Below are 26,151 nucleotides of genomic sequence, written 5' to 3' on the forward strand. Positions count from 1 at the left end.
TTAAACTTCTTTTTTTCTTCAGCAGAGATGTAATCAATGGAAAGGAGTTATGAGTTACTTTGGAAGCTCCCCTTCTCCCAATTATTAAGACTGGCAAAGCTTTTGCTGCATTTTAAACTGGTTTACTTAAACATTTAAAAGAGGAGTCCATTAGTGTGTCAATGCAGATGTTAAGGAGAGAGGTGCATTCTTCTGAACTTAGCCATGACTGGGGGACCCATCATTATAATCACTGGAGGAAATTTGACGTTTAGAGGAGAGAAAAAAAAATCCACAGGAAGAAATCACAGGTTTGGGACAACATGAGGGTGAAATAACATTCATTTCTGGAAGAACTCTCTCTTTAGAGAACATTTCCTCTTTCAAAAAAGTACTGCTATTCTTGTTTCCAAGGGTGGTGATAATTAAAGCAAGCATATGTCGCAAGTACATATATACCTGCCAATTTCAGAGCAGCTCTGAATCCTTTAACCCCTCAGGAAAAATCCTGCCAGATCCTGCAAGCTCACACTTAAGCATGCAAACCATTAGGAAAAACAAGACCAGCCTGCATCAAAAGATTATATGTGCAAAGGTTGAGAAGAGATTAAGATGGACACTCAAAAAAAGTATTGTTAGCTGGTTTGAAATTTTTTTTTAATGTTGAGCTCTGCTGCACTCTTGTGGAAGAATTTGGTACTTGTGAGTAGATGGCTGAATTTACACACAAACTACACATTGTCCTATAAACAATTGGTCAATGACACAAAGTAATAGGTCAGCTGAAAATGAACAGACTCTTATTTATTTATTCACCCTCTAGTCATTCCAAATCTAAGCTATGCAGTGTTTTTACTCTGCTGAAAAACCTTTTGAAGAACTGTTACAAAGATTTTGCAATAAAATGGTATTCATAGTGGCCAGGTGTTAAAAAAAAAAAAAAAAGAGTAATGACACATTTTTGTGTTCTCACAGGAGTTTACCAAATAATTGACTTGTGGTTGAGTGTGTAAAAAACAACTATTCAGACTGATTCAAATAGGAGTTCACTAACAATTAATGGAGTCTTTTTGATTAATTCATTAGACCAGATCATGGGAGTCATTCATGACAGTTTGTGATGAGAAATATGACTCATTGTCACGGTTGCCAAACAGTAGCAGTTTGAGTTGAACTGACTTGTTGGTTAAGTAATCGTTAACACATAAGTTCACCAATGAATCTTGAATCTTTTTGAACAATTAGTTACAAGAACTGGTTTATAAAAGCCATCCGTTATGCTTCGTAAGACTCGTTGCGACTGCCATTCTGATTCAGTTCAGTTTGGGAACCAATTGTTCAGACTGGTTTTGTGAAGCAGAAAAGAGTTAACGGAACCAAAGGTCGTGAAAATTATTCAGTTTTAGTACTTTAAAAAACAAATCTGAACCATTTCATGATTTTAAGCTGCAATAATGCCTAAGTTTTCACATGGCTTCGGTGCCAAATACAAATACCTCTCCTTTCCACTTTCATCCGCTCACACACGCCACAAATAAGGCAAATGTGCATTTCATCTTTATCACAAAACAGGTTTAATTTAATATCTCTTTATTTTTTAAAATAATTAAACATTTGTATTTATCCGACCCTTTTTAACTTTTGTAATTGTTTGATTTCTGGGGCTTTCTAAAGCACAGGTTCAATTCTGACAAAGCTCACCACAGCATCAGTCCTCAACAATCCCCCTCTCACTCCCCCCAAATCAGCAACTAAGTTAAAAAAAAAAAAAAAAAAAAAAAAAGGAAGAGAGAACAAATTCCACTTGGTCAAAAGAAAAAAAACAAAACCAATTCCAGACAAAAAATAAAATAAACCCAAAACAAATGAGAAATGAAACCCAAGAAAAAAAGAAAAAAAAATCCCAAGAGGTTGTGTTCAATCTTTCTTCATCATATACTGGATTCTCCTAAAGAAAGATACGCTAAAGGTTCTACTAGATACAGAGTATCAAAGTACTGCATTCAGATACAGTATACAGGTACTTAACACTGTAAGAAACTCCCTCACACACTCGAATGCAGAATGTGTGTGTGCACGTGCAGTTCGATTTCTCATGACAAGCATCTCCGGTTTTGCTGCTGGAATTCTGGACACCCGCTCCGATGTGTGTGTGTGTGTGTTTGTGTGTGTTTGTGTGTGTCCCATTTACTGGTACCAGTACCGGACTGGTGCTAAAGAGTCCAAACGAGTGTAACGGGCGGCACATTTGGACAGAAAAAGAATGAAAAGGGGGGAAAAAAACAAGAGCTGGTGTGTATTTATGACTTCCTCTTCTTTGCTGGTTACTGCATAATGTCCTTTTGCGTCTCCTCAAGGCGACTACAATCCAGACCCACTGCGTTTATCCAGATGTAGACTACTCTGCTTTCAGATATTCAGGACACACAGGTGGCAAATGTTGATCCAATTCAGAAACATAAAGAGGAAAAAGAGCAGGGAAGAATAAGGTACGTAGAGAAGGGAGCAGGTGAGGAAAGAGAGAGAGAATTGGGCTGGTGTTGTTCAGTAAGGATGGCCGAGGTATGTCAGATCAGCGGGATGAGATTCTCTGTTGGTTGGTTTGATTTTCTTAACAGCAGTCATTCATTTGAGTCCTACTGCCTGTTCAAAGTCCTTCCCCCTCCAGTGCGGGTTTCTTTTGTTTTTGTTTTTTGCTTATTTAAATTTTTTCATTTCCTTTTCTAGTCACGTTCTTTTTCGGCATAATATTTTTAAGGGGGGAAAAAAGAAGATAAAATAAAGTTATTTACAGTGCTTTTGAAATAATGAGACTGACGAGGTGAATCTACGGTAAAGTAAGTCGCACAAATACAGAAAGGAAAAAAAATGTGGCCAACGTTCCGAGCGCGTGTTGGAGGCGTTGGGAAAAAGCGGTCCGGGAGAGGCGCGTCGTTAAGTGGGAATAATTCCGTCGCTCTGGAGGCTTCTCTTTAACTCCAGATCCTCCAACCTCTTCCACAGCTCCTCTCTCTCCTTCTCTTTTTTCTTCTCTCTGAGGAATGACAGATGGAACAAAAAAGCAAATAAAAGGTGAATCTACATATTTAACACCGCTTGCATAAGCAGCATGAAAGTGAGCACAACTACGTGTCACAAACGTAATGAATAATAATAAAAAAAACAGCTCACCTCTGACGATCTGACTTGTAAGTGGACGTGAGTTCATCAAACAAAGTGCTGTTCATTTCCATGAAGGCCTTCAGAACATTATAGACTAAAGCTACTATGGCCCTGAAAGCAGAAAAAGAGAACGAATTAGAATTAAGCATGATTGGACGGGAAATGATTAATCCAGTAAATGCCAGACAGTGAGGACAATGCTGTGTTGTGTATATCACATACATAAATATAAATCTTTACATGGAGGCTGTGAAAGTACACTCTTGTTCAAATTCTTGAGGTCAGTAATGTTTTTTTAACGCTAATGCTCACCAAGGCTGCATTTATGAGATCACAAATACAGTAAAAATCAATATTATAAAAGTCCTATTATGCCATTTTACATTTTCAACTTCCTTTAAATGTGTAATGTTGGTGTTTGTGCATGAAAAAGACCTGCAAAGTAACATGGAAATGTACATATCAGTATCCCTCATTTAAATAATTCCCGCTAAAGGCAAATGCAAAAAATAAAGAGGAGGCCTGGTTTGTGTGATGTTGCCATGACCAAGAGAAACTGTCCACATATCTCATATACTGATACACATGCAATTTCTTTCCCAGCCGTTTACTTTCACAGACATAACTGACTGTTTGTGAACTGTGTGTGTTTTTGACATAACCTTGTGTGCATTCGACAGTTGACATTAAAGAGCCAACTCTGTGTACTCGTTTCATGTGTGTACGCTCAGAATAAGTATTTTTTTTCTTAAAAAAACAAACAAAAAAACAACCCGAAACATTTGAACAATAGTGTATAAATTGGACTGAACAGTCACTTTTACACATAAAAACCTGTTAACCTAACCTGTTAAAATGAACTACTCCATTAAAATAAACAAATCTGATACTCGCAAAAGTGTGTATTTAATTATTTTTAATTTATGCATTAAATTTGATCAAATTTGTATGCGTCTTCGCAGATAGTGTCCTGAGATAGATAGGAAATTGAAGAAAAAGCAATGAATGTGTTTGGGACAAAAGAAGCCCTATTAAACTTTTGAAAGGCTCAGAGCTTGCAGTGGTGTTGAATACATCAGACGAGTGTAGGTTTGACTCACGGGTTCCAGTGTTCTTTGGAGATCCGGTACAGACTTGCGAACATTATAGGAAGAATCACATTAGAGTTTTCCTCAATCAGACTCATGATGTACTCATTATTCCAGTAGTACAGAGCTCTCTCAGCCACCTGGAACACATACACACAATCTGAACACTTTCTAAGCTCATAATATGATGCATAATTTATTTGTACTGTCAATTGCTGTATGCATTTAAAAGCTGTTTCCTTTAAAATGCAAAACTGTGGTGAGAATCGACTCAGAAAAACTAAAAATTGTCTATTCTGGCTCCATAACTACAATTGGACTGGTTTAATTAAGTCTTGGACTAGAGTGGATTGTGCAGACCTGAAAATGAGGGCTGGAGACACATTTGGAGATCTGTTTGAAGAGAGGCTCCTGGATCTTCACAAACTGCGTAGGCTCAATCACATCCAGAATCTCCTCCAACTCTCCTAGGAACATGACCTACACACACACACACACACATCAATGCAGACAATCAGAGAAGCGGATATAGAACATCAGTGAATGCATCCTAAAGCGTCATCAACACTGCCCTGAAATCATGACTGATCAACCTCGTGCTGTGAATTAGCTCTATTCAGGAGACCAGATCTGTCTCACCTCTTTCTGACTGCAGGTTTTAGGCCAGAATTTCAGCAGACCTCTGATAACCTGTTAGAGGGAGAAAAACAACAGGACTCTGATGAAATAAATGGACAAAAAAAGAAATTAGTGTTGATTAGTGAAAAACTACACTTACTGGTTCTGTTAATGCAGGGTCTTTCTCTAGAAACTGTACAATACAATACGCCAGCTGCAAAAACAACAGGAATGTCACTGACAGGATTAACACTGCAGGAAGTGAACACAAACAGGACTCATCTGAATGTTTTAACACAAACAGGCAGTACCTGTGCATGGAAAAGTGAGAGGCTCCTGACGGTATGAAGAGGAATCAAAACTTTCACCAGAAACTGTTTGTGCTCGGCCTTCAGTGGCAGAGCGAAGCCATTGATGATGCTGAAAGGAGACAAACACAACTTTCACTAACAGCATTCTGGGATTGCTAAACCTTGAATTTATTGCAACAGTCAGAACAATGCAAAACTCATCAGGGGTTTCCTGCTAATTTAATCATATTTCATGGAAATTGTGGTAAAACCTCCAGTTCTGAGGTTTTATAAGCAAGCACGACAAAAGCTGCAGCGGATGATCTTCAGCGAATAACAATTTAATTGCAGTCTGCCGCTCACAAAACTTTTTCATCTGGCCAAGATCTGGAATACTGTATAAATATGGATACTATTTTTTATGGCGCTTTACAGCTCCTGGAGACTATATGCTTTTTCTGTATGGAAACTAATATGCTTGTCACACAATAACAAGGTGGTGAATAAAAACTATATTTTCAGAAGAAACTTCTCTTTAAGAATGTTTAGATGATCAAGAATAACTCACATCTTATGTAAAAGAAAATCCCAACTGTTAATTGCAATAATGTAATTATGTTAAGTGACTGAAATCATGTAAATAGCAAACTTAGGGTGTGAATGGCGTGACTTTATTTCTCAAGCGTAAACCCTGCCCTGAAGCCATTTCTAAAGATTTCATTGGTCATGTCAATGACAGTGCTAATTGTCTACACAACTCAGAGGAAAAAGAAAAAATTCAAACACTAAATCATAATTGGAACATTATGATAAATATGGTTGCTGTTTTTCCTGTTCAGCTCCATCCATGTTTTTGTTACCTCGTAACCACCAAAATCTGCGAGGTGGAATTTGACTTGTTTGAGGATATATATATATATATATATATATATATATATATATCTCTCAGTGGGGATTAGCTCGGCTTCCCCTATAATGTCAAAACATTAATGGTCAAATATGTACTATTGTGTTAACATTTTATTGACTAAAAATGCGTTAGAACAGGTTCATCTCGAAGACGAGTTCGTTCAGAATCGGCTACATATAGCAGGTCGGCTGATTCGATTTCCTTCTCATACACTCCCGTAGCGTCAGTGTATTTCTCTGTTGAAGCCTAGCGTCCATTGACTTCAATGGGGCTGCTTTGAACAGTTTTTTTCAGTGCTTCCAAACTAGACGGTCATTGGATAAATGCTGCAATTATGTCCCGCCCACGGACGCTCAGCGTCTCTGGGAGTGAATGGAGGAGTGGGCGTGCCTGGACTCCGGGCTTCTGCGTGATGATTGGAGGGTCTGTCGAAAGACTGCATCTCCTTTTGATTGACAGCGATTTTGTTCTATGAAAAGTCGCTGACGCTGAAGCTATTCGAGCTCAGTCCCATAGCGGCTTTGCACTTGGTTCTTATCAATTATTATATCTTTTTTTTATTCATTTATAATAAAGCAATACGACACGAGCAAGAGTGCTGTTTTTGTTTCGTTTGTGTTCGAATCTAAATCCGCGTTGATTTGGACGAATCACTGATTCAACCATTCATAAAAACAGTAATTTGATTCGCTCCTGAAGGATTCAGCCGTTTTGAAAGAATCATTTGAATGACTCAGTGATTCAATCACGAACTTCTGCCACCTGCTGGCCGTGTTTAGGTTTCCCGTCTAAAAGTAGGCATATTACATTATTTTCCAACATATTTCTATATTCAGAATTTAGTATTTAAAACATTAATCTCATAACATTATTTATGCAATTATAAATACAGTCTAAATGAATAAGTGCCACATCTAAATGTCACTTCATGCAGCTTCTGTGCAGTGCTAAGATGAGTTTTGTTTAGATCATTTCATGGATAGCCAGTCATTCATTCACATTAATTAAGTATTCAGAGAATAATATTGTCAGTTTTCACTTACATCTATTTATTTATTAAATTTTGATTCATTTTGTAGAATTGAATTATAAATTAAGCTGGTATAGTATTGTAAGACATTTTTATGTTATCGTGACAACCCTATTATACACCATATTCCTTGTTTCAGTTTAACCTAATTCCCACATTTCCTCCGTCGAGTTTAATATCTTTTTTTTTTTTAGATTGTTTGTTCATTCATTCATTCATTCATACAGTAGGCTAGCGTCACTGGAAAAGACGCCTAGTTGGTATGACAGGGTCACAGAGCATTTTCTTGAAAAGGAACGTAGGGCAGAATTTACGTATAAATAAATGGACAATTTTTATGATGTAGGCCGAAAATGAGCTTCCCCTCTTTGAAAGACCAGCAGCCGCCACTGTATATAATATATATATATATATATATATATATATATATATATATATATATATATATATGTGTGTGTGTGTGTGTGTATATATTTCCCCCACACACACATAAATGGCTATATATATATATATATATATATATATATATATATATATATATATATATATATATATATATATATATATATATATATATATATATATATATATATATATATATATATATATATACATATATACACACACACACACACACACACACATACAGTCATGGCAAAAATATCGGCACCCTTGGTAAATATGATCAAAGGCGGCTGTGAAAATTAATCTGCATTGTTAATCCTTTTGATCTTTTATTTAAATACACACAAAAATCTAACCTTTCATTGGATAAGAAGAATTTAAAGATGTCCAGGACCTCCAGCAGAAATATAGGCCCACAACATCAAAAATACAGCAGTATATTTCATTGTACACACAGGGTAGTTTTTATCCCTGTGTTCTCCAAACCCATCTTGAGTGCTTGCTGCTAAAAAGCTTATTTTTTTGTTTCATCTGACCATAGAACCCAGTCCCATTTGAAGTTCCAGTCGTGTCTGATAACTGAATATGCTGGAGTTTGTTTTTGGATGAGCTTGGAGAATTTTTCTTGAAACCCTCCCAAACAACATGTGGTGATGTAGGTGCTGTTTGACAATTTTTTTTTAAGGTTTTCTGACCCGAGACTCAACTATTTTCCACAATTCTCCAGCTGTGGTCCTTGGAGAGTCTTTAGCCACTCAAACTCTCCTTCTCACTGTGCATTAGGACGATATAGACACACGTCCTCTTCCAGGCAGTTTCGTAACATTTTATGTTGATTGGAAATTCTTAATTATTGACCTGATGGTAGAAATGGGAATTTTCACTGCTCTAGCTCACAGAAACAGGAAGCCATGGCTGGATAATTTCATGTTCATAATCACCCTGGAGTGCTCAAAATTGTGAATATGAATGGGAATATACTCATATTTTACTCATAAGCATTTCTAGGGGTGACAATAATTGTGTCCAACATGTATTTGAGAAAAACATTTATTTCGTAATGATATTTCCCCCCCATTTTAAATTCTTATTATCCATTGAAAGGTTACATTTTTGTGAATGTTTTAAATAAAAGATCAAAAGGATTAACAAATGCAGATTCATTTTCACAGCCTTCTTTGATCATATTTACCAAGGGTGCCGATATTTTTGGCCATGACTCTATATATGCTTAGCAGTTAAAGGGATAGTTCACCCAAAAATGAAAATTCTGTCATCATTACACTACACCCTCAAGTAGTTCCAAACCTGTATGAATGTCTTTGTTCTGCTGAACACAAAAGGAAGATATTCTGAAGAATGTGGGAAACAGAGCAGTTCTGGGGCACCATTGACTTCCATAGTATATATTTTTTTTCCTACTATGGAAGTCAATGGTGCCCCAAAACAGCCTGGTTACAAACTTTCTTGAAAGTATCTTCCTTTGTGTTCAGCAGAACAAAGCAATTCATACAGATTTGGAACTACTTGAGGGTGAGTAAATGATGACAGAATTTTAATTTTTGGGTGAACTATCCCTTTAAGAAAATTACATTGCGACTTTAAACAAGTACAACTCACCTTCCCAAAATCTCCAACAATTCTGCGACTCCATTGAAGTGCTCAGTTTCATAAACAAAACTAAGAACAAGAGAAACAGAAATGAATGCTTGCGCTTTACTCGTGCATTTGCAAATATTATGTCTGTCATATCATAATATTAACTGTCATATCCCTCACCGTAGAAAAATATTATTAATCTGTTTTCGTATAAAAGCTCTTAGTCCCAGGAATTTTCCATAGATTCTGTGTAAGACTGTCTTCAGGTAATCTCTCTCCCGTGGGTCCTCGCTATCAAACAACTCCAGCAGCTGACAGGACAACAGATGGACACAGCACACAAAAAAGAAGGGAAAAAAAAAGATGATGAGCAAACACTAGTGAAAAATGAAGGGATTGAGGAGATTTTTAAAAGAACATCCTCACCTGTAAGACAAATTTCTGGTCTATGTACTTTTTGGCAATGCTGGGTTGAAACTCCTGGCTCTCCAAAAAACGAATGAAGAACTCATACACCAGCTGAGAAGAGAAAAGAATGAGAGAATTTGTGTTATTTGGAGGAGTCCTTTGAACTCAGCATGCATGCAAAGAAAGGTCAAAGGTCAAAGGTCATGGTTCAGTTGAGGTCACAGGACACTGCTACTGTCACCAGGGGTCGTTGCCATTATAACAGGTTGGAAGAAAAAAGACAAGGATCACATGTCTGGGAACGTGGCTTTCATTATTGGACTCTTTTTAGATGAAGTAGACGAAAGCAGGGATTAATAACGAAACAAAAGAGAAGTTTTACCAGGAAGATTCTCCTTGAGATATGCATCTCATTTCTAAAGGAGTCCTGGAAGCATACAGTGAGTACACACACACAGAGAGGGTCAGAGTGTGTGTACAAACCCTCATAAATACACACAGACAAACATGCTGAAACAAATAAAACAGACAGGAGCTCTACACAAGGAGAGAGGGACCAGAGTACACAACAATATTCTCAAGAACCTCAACTGCATACACACACACACACACACACACACACACATTCACCTGTAAATGTGGCCACGAGGCCTCTAGAGTGGGTTCATCCTCCTCTGGGTCAAACTCATTACTGTCACTGGGCGGAAGAGTTCGGAATATATTATAGGACACCTGAAAAAACAAAAAGGAGATGTAATATAACCATAAAAATAGCCGAATCAGTGACAGTCTGAAGATAAGCTTTCTTAAAATTTCAAGCTCTAATCAGATTGACTGTATGCAACTTCTGGGAATCAGGGTGCACAGGTTTGTAATGCATCACTCAACCTGGCTGGAGCGTGTGCATTTGTGTGTGTTTGAAAGCTGGTTTAGGTGAACATTATTTTTGAATTATTTATTTTTGCATAAAATGCATGTTCATTTAATTTGAGCACTTTTGTGTTTTGGCATGTCTCTTTAGCAATTATTAAATTGCATTGGGTATATCAGCGCTACATTGGCCATCTTGATCATTAAATACTAAAATATCAGTCAACCACAATTTAAAAAGCTATTCAGTGTTTCAAAGCACTTACTGTCTTTAAAATAATCTTAAATTTACTGCTTTTGAATGAATGAAAAATTCTGACAAAAGAATGAGTCTTTAAAACCATTTTCAGACACTAGAAAAACATTTGAATGAGCTATAAATTAATTCTGCTGCATTCCAGTCTATTACTGTGCTATCACTGATTTCAGATTTACATTATTCAAACTTTGAGATTTTTTTTTGGAAGACATTCATTCTTTTATTTAGGAGGAATGCATTAAATTGATCAAAAGTGACATTAAAGATATTTATAATGTTACAGAAGATTTCTGTTTCAAATAAATAAAATCTTTTTTCATGGAAAATCCTTAAAAGAAAAAAAAAAAAAAAAAAAATCACAAAGAAAAAGAAAAAGAAAGAAAGAAACTTTTTAAAATTGATAAGAAATGGTTCTTGAGCAGCAAATCAACATATTAGAATGAAGACTGGAGTACAGACTGCAGAAAATTCAGCTTTGCCACCACAGAAATAAATAAATAAATAAATACATTTATTTAAAGGTGGTTTTTTTTTTTTTTTTTTTAATAATATTCCACAATATTACTGTTGCTAGTCAAAAATCTGACTCTGATAGGCTAAACTGATCATTGAAAAACAAATTCACATTACACCATTTAGAAAATGTATGAATCCTGCCCACATTTAGTTGACTCTGTGTTTTCACTCACCATTTTGACGACCTCTGGGTAGGCCTGTTCTGTGAGGTATCCTCGGCTGACTGTGACATAATCGACGAGCTCGTTGAGGGTTGAACGCTTGTATTCTTTCATCTTCAGGTCTGACAGAGTGTCCATGAAATCAAACACAGCACAACACTGCTGAAGTTTCTTCAGGAACAACTCCGGCTGCTCCTGAGCAGAGACGTCTGTTCATAAACAAACACACGTATGAGAAAAAGCTCAAAATGCCCAGCTAAACTTCACTTTGCGATGGGTGTGTTCACAAAAGCACTTAATTAGATGGTTCAGGGTGTACTTCCATACATACAAACGCCATCTGACTCAGATACAGCCTGAGAGAAAAACTAATAATGGGATTACTTTTAATAGAGTGTAAAGTCAATAAACACATGCCAAATAAGACAAAAGATCCCATATCTCGCTTAATTAACAGAGAAAAGATTTGAGGACGTAATGTCACAACGGGCAGTTATCCATTATCCGAGAACTGCAAAGGACTCTGATATGTAAACTAATCAGTGGGAAGCACAGGAAAGGGCAAGAAACCTAAACTTCCCAGAGTTCAAATTTAAAACCAATTTGCTGACATAACTGCACACAATGCTGATTTAGAAGCAAATCTATTCCTTGGATAGACCGCTGTGGACCCACTAGTTTGGTTCACCTAACAGATAGCCTTTGAACCATTACCATCATTATAGCAATGACAATAGAAACACTAGTCGAAGAATCAATGCTTCGATAGGAGGAGCCCGATTCGACTACCAATCTCACAGTCGAATATTCACGGGGTGTTATGGTCATGCCATTTTGACTATATGGGGGGTGCTCAAATGTCTGATTTCACATAGAACTACTGGTTTTCTCCCAATAAGTTAATATACAGCCTATTATGCTGTAAATAAGAATCTGAAAAGAAAGAAGCTTTAAATAAATATTTTAACGTGCGTGAATAAACCCAACCACCCCTATAAATTTAAGTTTCACTTTCCATAATTCTTGACCGACAGAGGCGCATCTTGGCGGCAGGGACTTAAATCTTTAACAAGACTCAAACTGACACAGGCAGAGCGAAAGGATTTTTTCAATCAGGTAGGGTACAAGTGACTTCAAAACATTTCAGCCGGTTTATATATATATCGTGTATATATTATTTATCTCGTATAAGATGCATTTGGTTGAGTTACGCTGTTTCTGCACGTTATTTTTGCGTGAAGAACGCGTCCACAAAAGGAGTTCATTCAGAGCCACGCAGACACGTTCATTCGGGGCACTTTGTGCAGACAGCCTATAAGTCGTAATATAATGTTATGTTGTATAAACAATGAAGCGTATTCTATATGACATGAATGAGGAGTTAAATCCAAGCGGCAACCACTCTCTCTCGTGAAGCCAACACGGAAGTGACTAAAACTGCAATTCATCGACTGGCCGCTGTTAAAATGCCCAACTTTACAGCAGAAAAAAACATGTTTACAGTCTGGTGCAAAAAATTATTTTGGTCTATATAGCTAATTTTGCCCTTCATGACAACTGTGAGGGGGGTGAATTTTTTTAGAACTCATCTGTTTAAAAAATATTGACCCTAAAGTTCTGCATAATTAAGAGCATGGCGAGTTGAGTGACAGGCGGATTGCCGCTGCCGTCACCACTGGTGAGCTAGGTGGGAGTGGTTTCAGCAACCAGCTCCACCCATGTGCCGCCTTTTTGCCCATTTTCGATTATCCGGGAGTGATGCGTGGTGACGCGCTTGCCAAGATGGCTTCAAAAATGCTTTACAGAAATCTACGGGTGAAGTCACGGACACTACGTCCATGTTTTTATACAGTCTATGGTTAAATCCCATTGATTAAAAACCTGCTATCAAATGCTTCATTCTACTGGTCATCTTCAGCGCGAGCAGCTCAAAACAGAAATGCAGAACATTAATAACTACTGTCATATACATAATGTAATAATGAGAGCACTATTGTAAAAAAAAATGTTGTGAATTCTTAGGGTTTCGCTGACGTTTAATGCTATCTTTTAATCAAAACATAAAACATTATTTGCGAGGCATCCGTTACACATTTTCCCTGTGTGTTAACGTCAGTATTTATGACTGTTGAATGTCTGACTTGACTCTTGGTAATGTTTTTTGCCCCGCCCCCAAACATATGATTCAACTATCGGCAAGATTCGAAAAATTCCGATTCGACTATGAAAATCCTTAGTCGGGGACACCCCTAAAAAACACCCAATGAAATTGTTTGATGAACAATTTCCTTCCCTGAGTTAATGTATCTCCTATTGAATAGATTAGTTGGGGTTTGAAAAAGGACTTTAAAAAAGGGTTTTACTCTTCAGAGTTCAGTTTTGAGTTCACAACCATACTTTTGCAAATTATACACTTAAAAAAATAAATTTCAGTCACTTTGGAACTAGGGACGGGCCCAAAAAATTGTCATGATTTTTCATGAAAAAATGATCAGTTAAAAGGCAGATTTTTACTCACAAGTGAAAGTTGTAGAAACCAGACATTGTAGTTTTAAACTACTCAGAACATGACAAGCACTTGTCATGATTCAAATTTGCCCAAATGTGCAGTATAGGGATGTAACGGTATGAAACTTTCTTATCACGATTATAGTGACCAAAATGATCACGGTTATCAGTATTATCACGGTATTATTAAAATGTGCTGGAGATGTTCAAAAAGTACAGACACATAAATCCCTTCAAGTTTTATGTTTAAAAATCAACAAACAAATAAAATGACTTTGTTTGCATAATCACTAAAACAACATTACCAATGATGTTCAGATTTTAAATGACATTCATTTGTATAATTCCCTCAGCACTCTTTTAAAACCTCCCAGCTTTTCCGCCGTGTATTCACTCAAAACGAAACTAAGTTACTCTGCTGCTGTCCGCACGCGAGACTGTTACTGAAAACTGTGCTTTATGCAGGACAGTATTTATTTATCGTGAAATGTTTAAATCGCGGTAATCTAATATGGTTTTAATGATAATTAAAAAATGAAACAGTAATACTAACCATGGTGAATTTTATCATGATTTATCGTCAAACCGGTAATCGTTACATCCCTAGTGCAGTATGTAAAACTTTATCCCACAATGCAATGTGCTCTACTTGATGTTCCATTTTCAATGATAAACAGCAGCAAAAGAGATGACGTTTTATACAGACTTGGATTAAGATGCAAAAGAGACTTACATTTTTAATTATAAGATGACAACTGGACATTTGTCACTGAATTAAACATGCAATGCAATGGCGGTTATGTGATGACATTGACAATGTATCATACAACTGTTTTAAACACATTGTTGCATAATGCCTACTAACATACTAATTGCATACAATTTGTATACTGTGTACAGGTTGCAAGAAACAGTCTCAGATCTCAATGCACTTCTGCAATTTTGATATCATGAAGTCTTTAACATAAATAAAGTAAATGACGCACAAGACTGCAATTCTAAACCGCTGTGATTCAGTGTTACAGGTCACAACCCTCACGGAAAGATACAGAATCACAACACATCCAAGGAATCCAACTTATCCTATGAAAATATGACTACCCAGTGAACATCCAAAAGAGCAGAATACAAGAAACAACAGGGCAGTCAAGACAGAGCAAAACAACACTGCTACAGTAGAGGAGGACATGCAGATGAACATCTAGACAAAAGACGTCCGTACCATTGCTTAAATTAGACACACTCACAGTGACAGTCATTTTTGGCTCAGGTGATTCAATCACGTGCAGTTATTTTCCATTTGTGTCCAGACTGATTTCTTGTTCCTGTCAGTTTAACAGTCCACAAGGTTTTAAGGTATTAAAGAGACACTTAAATAAGAGGTCTGATGCCTAATAAACTAAACAGAAGGTCTGCAGCGAGGTCTTCTGAGACATTAAAGAGAAACAGATCTCCAAGGTGCAGTGGCACATTCATATAAGGTGATGGCTTGTGCCTCGTGCTGCTTCACAAACCTGGGTGGGGAAAACCCCACTTCAATGGAATGGTGGTCTTGGATTACTTTAAAGAGACTGTTTGTGTGTGGTTTTAAATGCACACAGAGAGAGAGAGTACTGGTTACAAAGTTGTGTGTCCGGTTACTTACACAGACATAGTGCATGTGCAAGTGTGTGTGCGTGAGTTGTTCCGACAGGTGGATCTAGCAGGTGACTTTCACAGAGCCAGAGACTGAGAAGGAAATGTACTGTATGCATTTAACGCAAACACACACACACAAGCAAAGACAGTTCCCTGAATCTGAAGGGAAGGTTTTTTTCACTTGAGCATGCAATCTTATGTATGCAGAGTTACAAAAAAAGTTAACTTGGTTGTAGAGATGCACAGATAGTAAAATTCTGTCGAGGTCTGCCACGTATTAAAATTATAACTTTTTTAAAATTACCTTTAATAAGCTTTTTCTAGCAAAAGGAAATAAGGGAAAAACAATGCATGAACAAAGAAAATAAGCACACAATTAAATATGCAATATCAGCCCATAATTCCAAACTTGACCAATACTATGAAAAAAAAAAAAAAGATCTATTATGATGGATAAAGCACCAATAAATCTTGACTGGGACTTACCAAATTAGTTTTACAATTGAAAGAACCGTACAACCAGAGTGATTCGTTTGCGAAAAGTGCAGAATTTTGGGCTGTATATTCATTTTCGAGTGCAGTCAGAGAGAGCAACACGGTGTTTTGTTTTTTGTTTTTTGCCGTGATGCTGCAGATGACATGAAACTTCTAATTAGCAGTTCAGGAAATATTTCTAAACAAAAACTTTAGTATAAAAATGCAATAAAACAGTGGTTTTCTTAGCGATTAATGCACTAATGTAAGCATAAAACATGTCTCGTAACCTGCAACATCAGAAACCGCCTAGCCGAATTCCTCAAAAGAACATTCTAAACGGTCACATAAACATGATACACAACAATGAACCAATTCTGAACATACTGAACTCGCATCTGCAAAAGTGACAAGTCATGTTTGAGCCAACTAACGGACATGACAGAGCGTTCTGCACTCATACCATCGTTTAAGATCAGTATCTGACTGCACAAACAGAACCTTTTGCTCCACTTGGCCTGCTGATCTCACACATGTCCACATACGGTCAGAACCAACCCCCAAAACACCAAACAACACGGAAGACAACACGCTGATAGACAGACATCTACAAAATGACAAAAATACACCTTAACCACCCACTCTTCCCTTTCACTCACTCAGACAGGTCTCTCTCTCTTTCTCTGAATTTCTTCCTGTGTTGTTCGCTTCAGGGAATTGGTAGTGAGTTAGAAGTTAAAGTATTTGAAAAAGTAAATCAAACATGACTGTTTGTAAGCCTCGTGTGTGTGTTGTGTGTACAGTGTACGGCGCACAGAGCTGCACCTCCACAGAGGAACCCATGAGATCAGGTGTCGGATGGCCGAGCTGAGCCCACGGAAACACAGACGGGCTCTGTGTCTAATGTGCTATTTTCTGCCTTCCTCGTTTAAACTCAAGCCAGCAAGGTCAGAGGAACTGCCCGGACCCCAGAGGAGGGGTAGGAGTTTACGATGGGCTGGAAATTTATCTATGGTGGCCAGAACTCACGGCTTAATAAGAGCCTGGTAATACTAGGAACACACCACACGGACCAAGGATCTATCATTTACAAACATCTTCCTATGAAATATCTCCTGTACTAGCCATCCAGAAAAGTAGGCAACTTGTTGGCATGTCAATGTTTTCCTTATGTAAAAATGACATGTTGTGCTGCATCAGCAATCTGACATCCAGCTGGAGAGAGTGTCCCACGCAGAATAGATACAAAAAGCTCACATTTCTCTGTTGATGCTGCTTGTGTTGCCACGTCCCACTCACCAATAGTTTCTCTCCACCTCTAGACAACACTTTTTTTGTTTTAAGGTTCAGTTTGTACGTACACAACTGTTCAAAAGTGTGGGGTCAGAAAGTAATTAACTTTTATATTAAATATTAATATACTAAATATTCACATAAGTGCTGTTCTTTTGATTTTGATTAATATTTTGTATTAATATAATAAATATATTAAGCAGAACAATTGTTTATAACAGTGACGAGAAATGTTTCATGACCTCCAAATCAGTATATGAGAATGATTTCTAAAGGATCATGTGACACTGGAGTAATGGTGCAGAAAATTAAGCCTTGCCATCATAAGAATAAATTACATTTTAGAACACATTAAAACACAAGAGAGTTATTTTAAATTGTTATGATATTTCACAATATTAACAGCATTTCTACTATTGCAGCTAGGGGTGTGCCATATTGCGATATCAATGAGGGATGCACCGAAATAAGCAAAAAGACAGAATAAATTGTACCGACCAATAACGTGACGCGATCAAATAGAGGCGCGCACTAATGCAACAAACAGGTCAGCAGTGTGGAAGCATTTAAAACTGTCCGAGAAAAACGCAAAAATCATTGCAAGCACTGACAGCGAGAGACCGTTTAGTACTGCATCTCATGTCTCCGATGAGAAGAGGAAGGGATGGTTGTTGCTGGTTTCTGTATGATGATTAAAACTGCAAAATGGCCTTAAACAATTAAATACACTACAGAATGTTATGTTTTCTAATACACGCATTAATTTTTGCATTTGCAAGCCTGATTCAAGAAGGGGGTCTCAAAAATGGTCACAAAATATTTATTTTACTAACTTAATTTTAAGTTAAATTGTGCTTTGTTTGGTATAATGTCTGCTAGAATGTAAAAAAATGTTCAGTGTTAAATAAGTTTTTTAAATTGTTGTTTTGTATTAGTGTACAATGTTTAATAATAATAATTTATTCCATGTAGCATCCATTTCATTCATTTAACATTTAATATTGGAGGCATCCAAGTTATTTGACATATTTGAACATTCTTTAAAAAAAAAGTAACAGTTACTTTCCCTGGTAATTGGTTACTTTTATAATGATGTAACTCAGTTACTATTTGTGAGAAGTAACTAGTAGTAACTATAACTAATTACTTTTTTAAAGTAACTTGCCCAACACTGGTCACTACAATTGCACTATAATGCTGCTTCTGCCACCTCATGACAATAGATTTACAATTCGAATTAGGTGGTCTGTCATCAATGACAGTAGCTCATTGGAAAAGGATGGAAATTGCCCTTCATTGTGTTTGCACTAATAAATGCTGCTGCCTGCCAGCTGCAACCACCAATAAAAAGTTGTTCCATATTTTTTTGCATATCGTCAGAAATATCATTATCGCAAATATTTTTGAAATATCGTGATATAATTTGGAAGCTATATAGCCCACCCCTAACTGCAGCCTTTGCGAGCAAACAACAAAACAAAAAACGTACCAACACCAAACGTTTGAACAGTTGTGTATGTGGCTTATTTTGGCTTGTATGTGAACAGGTTAGTGACAGTGCATCGAGTGCAACGGAAGTCATGAATTGACTAGTCATTAATTATTTTCTATAAAAGGTTGAGTGTTAACAGCTAAGAGGAAGTGAGTGGTCTAAACCTCTGCATTCAGGTGACACCACTAAACAGCATTAAACAGTAAACACCTCTTTAGGAAAGCAAAGTGATTCTACAGTGCCACCTATTGGCAACTGGGTTTCATAGCGTTTGATACTTCTGTCCAATGAACATCCATGACATTATAAACGTTATGCTGTAGTCGGACTTGCTTGCTTTCTCTCTCTCTCCCCCCTTCATGATTATTTTCACTGTTCACTAAAGGGATGATTCACTGTGTCATTTACTCATCCTCATGTCATTCCAAACCTGAATGACTTTCTTCTATGGAACATGAAAGAAGCTCTTTTCGGAAATGTCTCTTTTGGTCAACAAAGCATTCAACAAAGTCATTTGGTTTTAATGTGAAAAACTACTATGACAAAAAAAGTAAGCAGTTGTCAACATTCTCTCTCATGCTTTCAAGACCACAATTTTTGCAAATTTGACAGACCTTATCTAGGTTAGCTTGCTAGATAGCATTGTCTTGATGACAAATCAGCAGCCACAACATTGTAGAATACATCACAGCAAAACCAAACATTTCAGTTTGCAAGGCATAAAACCGATGTAAAATTAACAGTGGCAATGCACCACTGGCCCAAAAGGACAACCTTTTTTGTCAGGTCTGAAATGCTCATACGCTGGTCTGGCCCAGCAGGCCATCTTTATTGTTAAGTCACATTGTAATATTTGAGACTCTGAATACAGAAAAGTTTCAGAGAATGACTTCATAAATTCTTTTAAATCAACTTGACAATCTGCAGATGAATAGATGCTAGACCTGAGTTGGTTTCTTTATCGGAAATTCGGAAGAGATTTAGAAAAATATAACAATACATCACTTGCTCACCAATGGATCCTCTGCAATGAATGGGTGCCATCATAATGAGAGTTCAAATAACCGATTAAAATGACTCTGTAGCCAATCAACTGTCTTGTGACGCAAAAAGCTGTATGTAAGAAACAAATCCATCATAATCCATCAAATCATAAACTTAAAAATAGGGATGTTGATTTAACATGTTAATGTGGCACAATTATTAATCGAAAAAATGCATTAAAATTATTACCATATTTAAAACACCCTGTTCCTGTACAACATCTAACATTGCATGCAGTTGTTACCAAATATGACACAGGACAATGACTCATTGCGTGATGTAGCCAATTAGAATTCAGTTATACGCAATGAAAATTCAAGATATGAGTGCAAATAATCCATTGGTGAGCAAGCGATGTAAGACTACATTTTAGTGGTCGACCGATATTGGTTTTTTGACTGTCGATACCGATATCTTGGAAAGCAGGGTGGCCGATGGCTGATATAAAGCCGATCTAATTGTATTTATTTTAATTCATATTTAAGAAATTTGAAATCATTTGAAAATGAATTAAAAAATAAATGTGTAAAATAAACATACTTATCCTTTAGATGACAAAGTATTTTTCACAAATAAATAAATATTTAATAAAAATATAATTAAAAAGGAAGTAAATATTGTAACCAACAGGGCACTCAGTATTCTGGGAAGTTTGTGTGCATTGGGAATCATATTTTTTCCAAATAAAGCCAAGGTAGCACTCATTTTACATATAGCACACAGTGAAAATGACATGAATATGACAGTGGGCAAATGCATAAAGCGTAGCATAATTTGAAATCACGAATTTAATGTTTAAAGCATTCAATACGCACCGAAAGTCACGCAGAGAACATGCGATCGTGCAGGATACAAATGCACACTTCATAACATCTCACAACTGGATTTGATTAAGTTTGCAAGCTTTGTGAAATTAAATGTTCATTAGCCATTCAAAGATTTGTTTAAATGATATAAATGCGTATTTACTGAACGCTGACGGCAAACGAGAAAGTGTTAAAATGTTTGCCTTTCTATTACTACAAATATAAAAGGAACCGTTATACTTTTTTGTATACATTTTAATCCCTTTGTTTAACAGATCTGATTATTAGACAGACTTCTATCTGTATTAGACAGAACTGTTAACAATGACCAATAAGAGGGAGAATGTGAGCACTGTGTGCTCAGGCGGTACCGTTTACAGCGCCGTCAAAATAAAAGTCCCGCCTCGAGGGCATCGGACAAACAGAAAAACTCATTGAACTGAAATATCAGTGACGTGACATGTGGCCAAGTATGGTGACCCATACTCAGAATTTGTGCTCTGCATTTAACCCATCCAAAGTGCACACACACAGCAGTGAACAAACACACACACACCCGGAGCAGTGGGCAGCCATTTATGCTGCAGCACCCGGGGAGCATTTGGGGTTTTGGTGCCTTGCTCAAGGGTCTCACCTCAGTCGCGGTATTGAGGGTGGAGAGAGCGTTGTACATTCACTCCCCCCACCTACAATTCCTGCCGGACCGGAGACTCGAACTGTCAACCTTTGGATTACGAGTCCGACTCTCTAACCAAATCTTTCCAAATTTATTCTGAAAACAACAGCTTGATGGCAAGTAGATCTTCAGCAAATTTAAATTTTTGGGTGAACTATTTCTTTAAACATTATATTATGTATTTAAACAATTTTACAAATACACAACTGCTGTCAATGTACAGAAACACAACTGTAAAAATTCATATTTTGGCTCGTGCTCGACTATGAACCTCATCTTCACTAAAACATGACTGCAATTAGCCCATCATATCTCTCACACAAACACCATCTCTGTAACCTTTGAGAGTAACCCCTGTAGGGAATGAGATGCTTTGATCCCTCCGTCCCATAACCCTTACTGAGTGTTCTGCAGGGGGTAAAGGTCATCAATATAGAACAGAAACACTTTCAGTCACTCCTGCTCCATTTCTTAGTCCACCAATGAATAGAGCTAACCTATCTAGTCAATATCTTTAATAGTGCATCACAAGCAGAACACAGTCATTTTCTAGGCAAGGCAGTGAATGTCTGACATGAAACAGGTGAATCTGACAACAGCCTGTTCTTTGATGAGTGAACAATTGTATTTTGCATTCATTTATGATGAGAGGTAAACAGACAAAGCCTCTGTGGGAGGACGGTTTCCTCGGCAATGGCCAATCAGACACAAATACTAGCTAAATCAACCTGTTTGACCACTCAACACACTGATATGGATTCAAAGGTTACCTGGTCAAACAAGTCAGTCTCTTAAAAAAAGTAATCAAAAAAAAACTTTGCAGCACTGAAAAAAAGTTATATTACAGTTCTAATAGGGATGCACAGTTATCATTTATAATCATTAAGTATTTCTATTGATACTGTAATTTACGTTTTTTTAAGTTGATAATAAAATTTAACTACTGTTTTATGTGTCACATAGAAAACTGACTCAAAATAGCGCTTATGATTACTTAATCACAGTAGCCATTATTTCCAATATTTTCTATTAATTGTGCAGCCCTAGACATTTGTTATAAGATGTGTTTAACTTTAAAGGAGAAGGAAGAAAAAGCAAGTCAGACCAATGGACAAATGCAAGGCACATGATCGCACACACCCACGTTTTCACTCCATCACACATGCTCCACAAAAACAAGCTCTTCAGACACACAGCCAACTGACATAAAACTGTAAGCCCTTGGTGAAACGGACAGATTTCTGCACTGATCTCTCCTCATTTAATTTTAGGTCTGCCAACAACACAACAATTCTCAGGCAAGCTTCAGGGTGACAAAACATTGGATACATCTCTGCATCTGTTTGTTTTCCTGTGAAGGTCTCGGTGTCTCCTACAGCAACTGAGTGTGACTCAATAAATACTGGAAAAACATATTTATAATACAATTGAATCCACAGTATTTGCATAATATTTACTAGCAGGTAAGTAAGGAATAATTGACGACGGGCCGTTGGATTATTAGAAAAATAGTGCACAACCGAGGTGGTGATGCGGTCACGACGCGAAGCGGAGTGGCCGTTACACCTCGGGTGTGCATTATTTTTCTAATAATTCAACGGCCCGAAGTCAATTATTCCACTTATACTACGGTTTCCACACCTCAAGACATTAATCAGATGATATATTTCAAGGCATTCGTCCGGTATTTCTACTTAAATCGCTATTGCGAGTAGGATTATTTCTTCCGCATCTCATCCAGCGCCTCCGTTGCTAATTCCTAAACGTCATTTTAAACCTAGAAAGGGAGGCTTGAGCCGTTGATAACAGACTAATAATGCAGTTAATACAGTTAATAACTAAGTTCTGTGAGGGAGAGAGAGCAGGAGAGATAGAGTATGTGCTTTCATAATAAAGCGTAATTTTGTGGCAAAAACATGGACATGATCTGTCGTTTTTATCCTTTTGATTACTATATGTATTTGTTTGGCCAGTGTCGTTGTGGGTTTTGGTTATTTTGCTGTTGTAAGACCTTTGAAATAACAGAAATCATTTGGCGAAGTGATATGGTCATGTAATGCGGTCAAGAGCTGCCTGGAACTACGTTCGCCGTGCGTTTCCCTGAAAATAATTGCACACCTTAGAACGTTCGTCAGATTTAAGCATTCAACGGCCCCGTAGTATAACAGAAAATATTGCACATCTGTACTTCGAACAGAGTACAAGTCATCATCCTAAACAAGCACAGACAAGTCAAGATGTACTCTCTGACATTTTACAATCTTACTGAAGTTGCACAGAGCCACGATGCATAAGCAAAACTGGTTGTTTTAAATTGTATACTACATTTACTATCTGTGCGATTTGCAGAATGTGTACTGTGCATATTTGCCAAAATGTGCAGCATATACACTACCTAAACTTATTTTAATTTGCAATAATACTTCATATTATGACCATTTTTGTACTTCTGATCAAACAAATGCAGTATTGGTGAGCATAAGAGATTTCTTATAAAATCACACCGACCACAAACCTTTGAACAGTAGTGTAACTAGAGGACACCGCTACACAGAGAAATAGTATCCACAATGCAATGTGGGATACGTGCCTTTCATTTACAAACACACAAACAAAACACAAAGAGTGTATGTACATGCACAATAAATATGATAACAATTAAAAAACAACTTAATCTAATAAAGCAAACAACACTAGCGTGTGGACAACAAGTCCGGTTCACACATGACCTAAATGTACAGCAAATCTGTATTCTTATTTTACTGTAAAGCTTTATAGACCACTGAAGCAGTCTGAATCAGAATTCTATTCTACTCTGTATCAGGAACTTTCAGAGCTCAAGTGATTTCAGAGCAGAAGTGGTTATGATGACAGTATTTAGTAATCGTGAGTGAGTCACCTTTGAGCAGAGGAAGAGGTGTGAGTTCGATTGGTTTGCCCTGAGAGCGGAACTGTGAGGAACTCTGAGATCGTTTCTGCTTGGCTTTCCGGACAGACTTCCGGGAAAATCCGTCTACTTTATCCACTGATGGAGGCGTGGTGGCTGCGGAGGACATAGCCCTGGAAAAAGAGAGTGAGGTGTGTAAGACAACACATCAATCAACACTGTAACAAATGCATCAGCATCAGGGGGAATAATATTGCACCAAATTTACATGTGCATCTCTGTGGTATGTGTAAAAATATATCCCATCAATAGCCCTTGGGTACATGAGAACAACTGAGACTTATAATGTCCAATAACCTCAACCTCAGCTTTCAAAAAGAAACCCCTCCCAGGATCATATGATCACAAACATTTAAAAATATTTCCTTGAAGTCACTATTGTAGGCTCACTTTGCTAACATTGCTAAGGAATGGCCTATTGCTAATGGATTAATTTGCTCTGCTTTGTTTTGACAAAATCCCTACATAAAGCATCTCCATCAAGGTTTGACTTTGCTTTTGATCTTCATTTAAAATTACACAGAAATGCAGGGACAATACTTACCAGTCATAAACTTTACAGATTTAGTTAGTGGGTTGTGTATAAGAGGCCAGATTTTGAGTAATGATTGAAAGTATATGACAGTCTAAGAAACACTACCAAATGTTTGTATAATGACCATAATCACCAATTTGCTATGGGTATAACCAACTGCTTGTTAGTCATTAACATGATCACTCTGTAAAGACAAGTTTTTATATGAATACAATTAGAGAACACAAAGATACTTTGCATCATCATCTCGAGTCTAACATTTGCAAGGCACTCAGTTATGATGAACCAAAATATTTACAGGTAAACACACTCCTACTGTCACTGACACTAATCAGGCTACATAATGATTAATAGTGAGTTATTCCTGCAAAACAACAAATACACAAAAGAAAACATTTCATATCTGTGAATTCAGATTCTAAAGCAGGCGGGAGTGTTCTATGATGGATTAAATAATTCCAGATATTTAAGTACGTAGTGGAAAAACAAGACAAAAGAGTACGTCAAGCTGCTCTCCAGCAGCACCGTAAACAGCCATTAGTTGCACTGAGGTCTTTAGATCAGTGATGTGTGTGTGTGTATTTTCATTATGTTTGTGTCTTGCAGGTCCAGTGTAAGCAACACTAAATCCAGACCTGTTTTAATGCCTTCGGACAAAGAAGTTTGCAATTCAAAAGCAACTGTAATTATAAAACAAACCACAAATGGCTATAGGAAGGAAATGTGGTGGTAAAATGAAAATCTAGGCAGGAGATGTAAATAAAGGCAGGAATGCACACACTGCGATGAAAGATAAAACAGAATGGAAACAAATTCATCAGCCCAAAAAAATTTGATGAAAGAAGGTGTGTAGAACACAGCAGGATTCTGTTGACCGAAAAAGTCTGAAGCAGGTTTTTTCACAGGTCAACTGGTGTCAGCTTAAATTTTACGCATGATATTAAAGCAGATAAACACACATAATTACTGCTCTGCATAAGAAACCAGACGCCTTTGGGAATTGACACACAGAAGTAAAGAAATACAAAAGAAAATAGCGATATAACGTTCATTTTCAACTGTTTTTAGGTTGACGATTTCTGACCTCATGAGTGATAGCAACCGTTGGCGATATGGCAACAGCTGAATGTGACAGTCAAGTTAGAACTAGTGACCACAGAGACTCTATGACCTCCAGCGATTTAATTGCTGTCAGTCTGAATGCCCCTTTAGAAAGGGAGGAGCAGAGAAAAGTTTAACAGGATGTAAATAGGCTTTAACAGGTAGACTGAGACAAAGAAAAAATAAAGCAGCGAAGCAGAGAAGAGAGGAAGACCACCTAAAATTTCCTCTGGTCATGCTAGTGGAACTCAAGAAACTTAAGTCATAGATGTAGAACTGAACTCAATTATTTTGTGTCTTTTGAAAGCAAAATCTCTAAGTAGACACAAATGAATTTGCACA

General features: G+C 37.1%; 1 protein-coding gene across 5 annotated transcripts in view; it reads right to left on the bottom strand.

The window, feature by feature from the left end:
* Positions 1 to 594: 594 nt before the first annotated feature.
* Positions 595 to 26,151, bottom strand: part of ppp2r5eb (protein phosphatase 2, regulatory subunit B', epsilon isoform b) — a 28,531-nt gene continuing 2,974 nt past the window's right edge. For 3 of the 5 annotated variants that reach the window (XM_058795628.1, XM_058795627.1, XM_058795626.1), the window contains 13 exons: positions 24,126 to 24,286; positions 11,308 to 11,504; positions 10,120 to 10,221; positions 9,508 to 9,600; positions 9,262 to 9,392; positions 9,103 to 9,162; positions 5,159 to 5,267; positions 5,008 to 5,061; positions 4,869 to 4,919; positions 4,590 to 4,709; positions 4,242 to 4,369; positions 3,151 to 3,252; positions 595 to 3,013 (listed from right to left, as the gene is read on the bottom strand). In XM_058795628.1, the coding sequence (XP_058651611.1) occupies positions 2,914 to 3,013; positions 3,151 to 3,252; positions 4,242 to 4,369; positions 4,590 to 4,709; positions 4,869 to 4,919; positions 5,008 to 5,061; positions 5,159 to 5,267; positions 9,103 to 9,162; positions 9,262 to 9,392; positions 9,508 to 9,600; positions 10,120 to 10,221; positions 11,308 to 11,504; positions 24,126 to 24,282 (1,404 nt within the window). In that variant the 5' untranslated portion in view covers positions 24,283 to 24,286 and the 3' untranslated portion in view covers positions 595 to 2,913. Of the gene's footprint in view, positions 3,014 to 3,150; positions 3,253 to 4,241; positions 4,370 to 4,589; positions 4,710 to 4,868; positions 4,920 to 5,007; positions 5,062 to 5,158; positions 5,268 to 9,102; positions 9,163 to 9,261; positions 9,393 to 9,507; positions 9,601 to 10,119; positions 10,222 to 11,307; positions 11,505 to 15,025; positions 15,251 to 24,125; positions 24,287 to 26,151 lie in introns of those variants that run through there. The other 2 variants (XM_058795630.1, XM_058795629.1) reach the window with 2 other exon arrangements.

Source organism: Onychostoma macrolepis, chromosome 13 (genome assembly GCF_012432095.1).
Source record: "Onychostoma macrolepis isolate SWU-2019 chromosome 13, ASM1243209v1, whole genome shotgun sequence".
NCBI classification, from domain to species: Eukaryota; Metazoa; Chordata; class Actinopteri; order Cypriniformes; family Cyprinidae; genus Onychostoma; species Onychostoma macrolepis.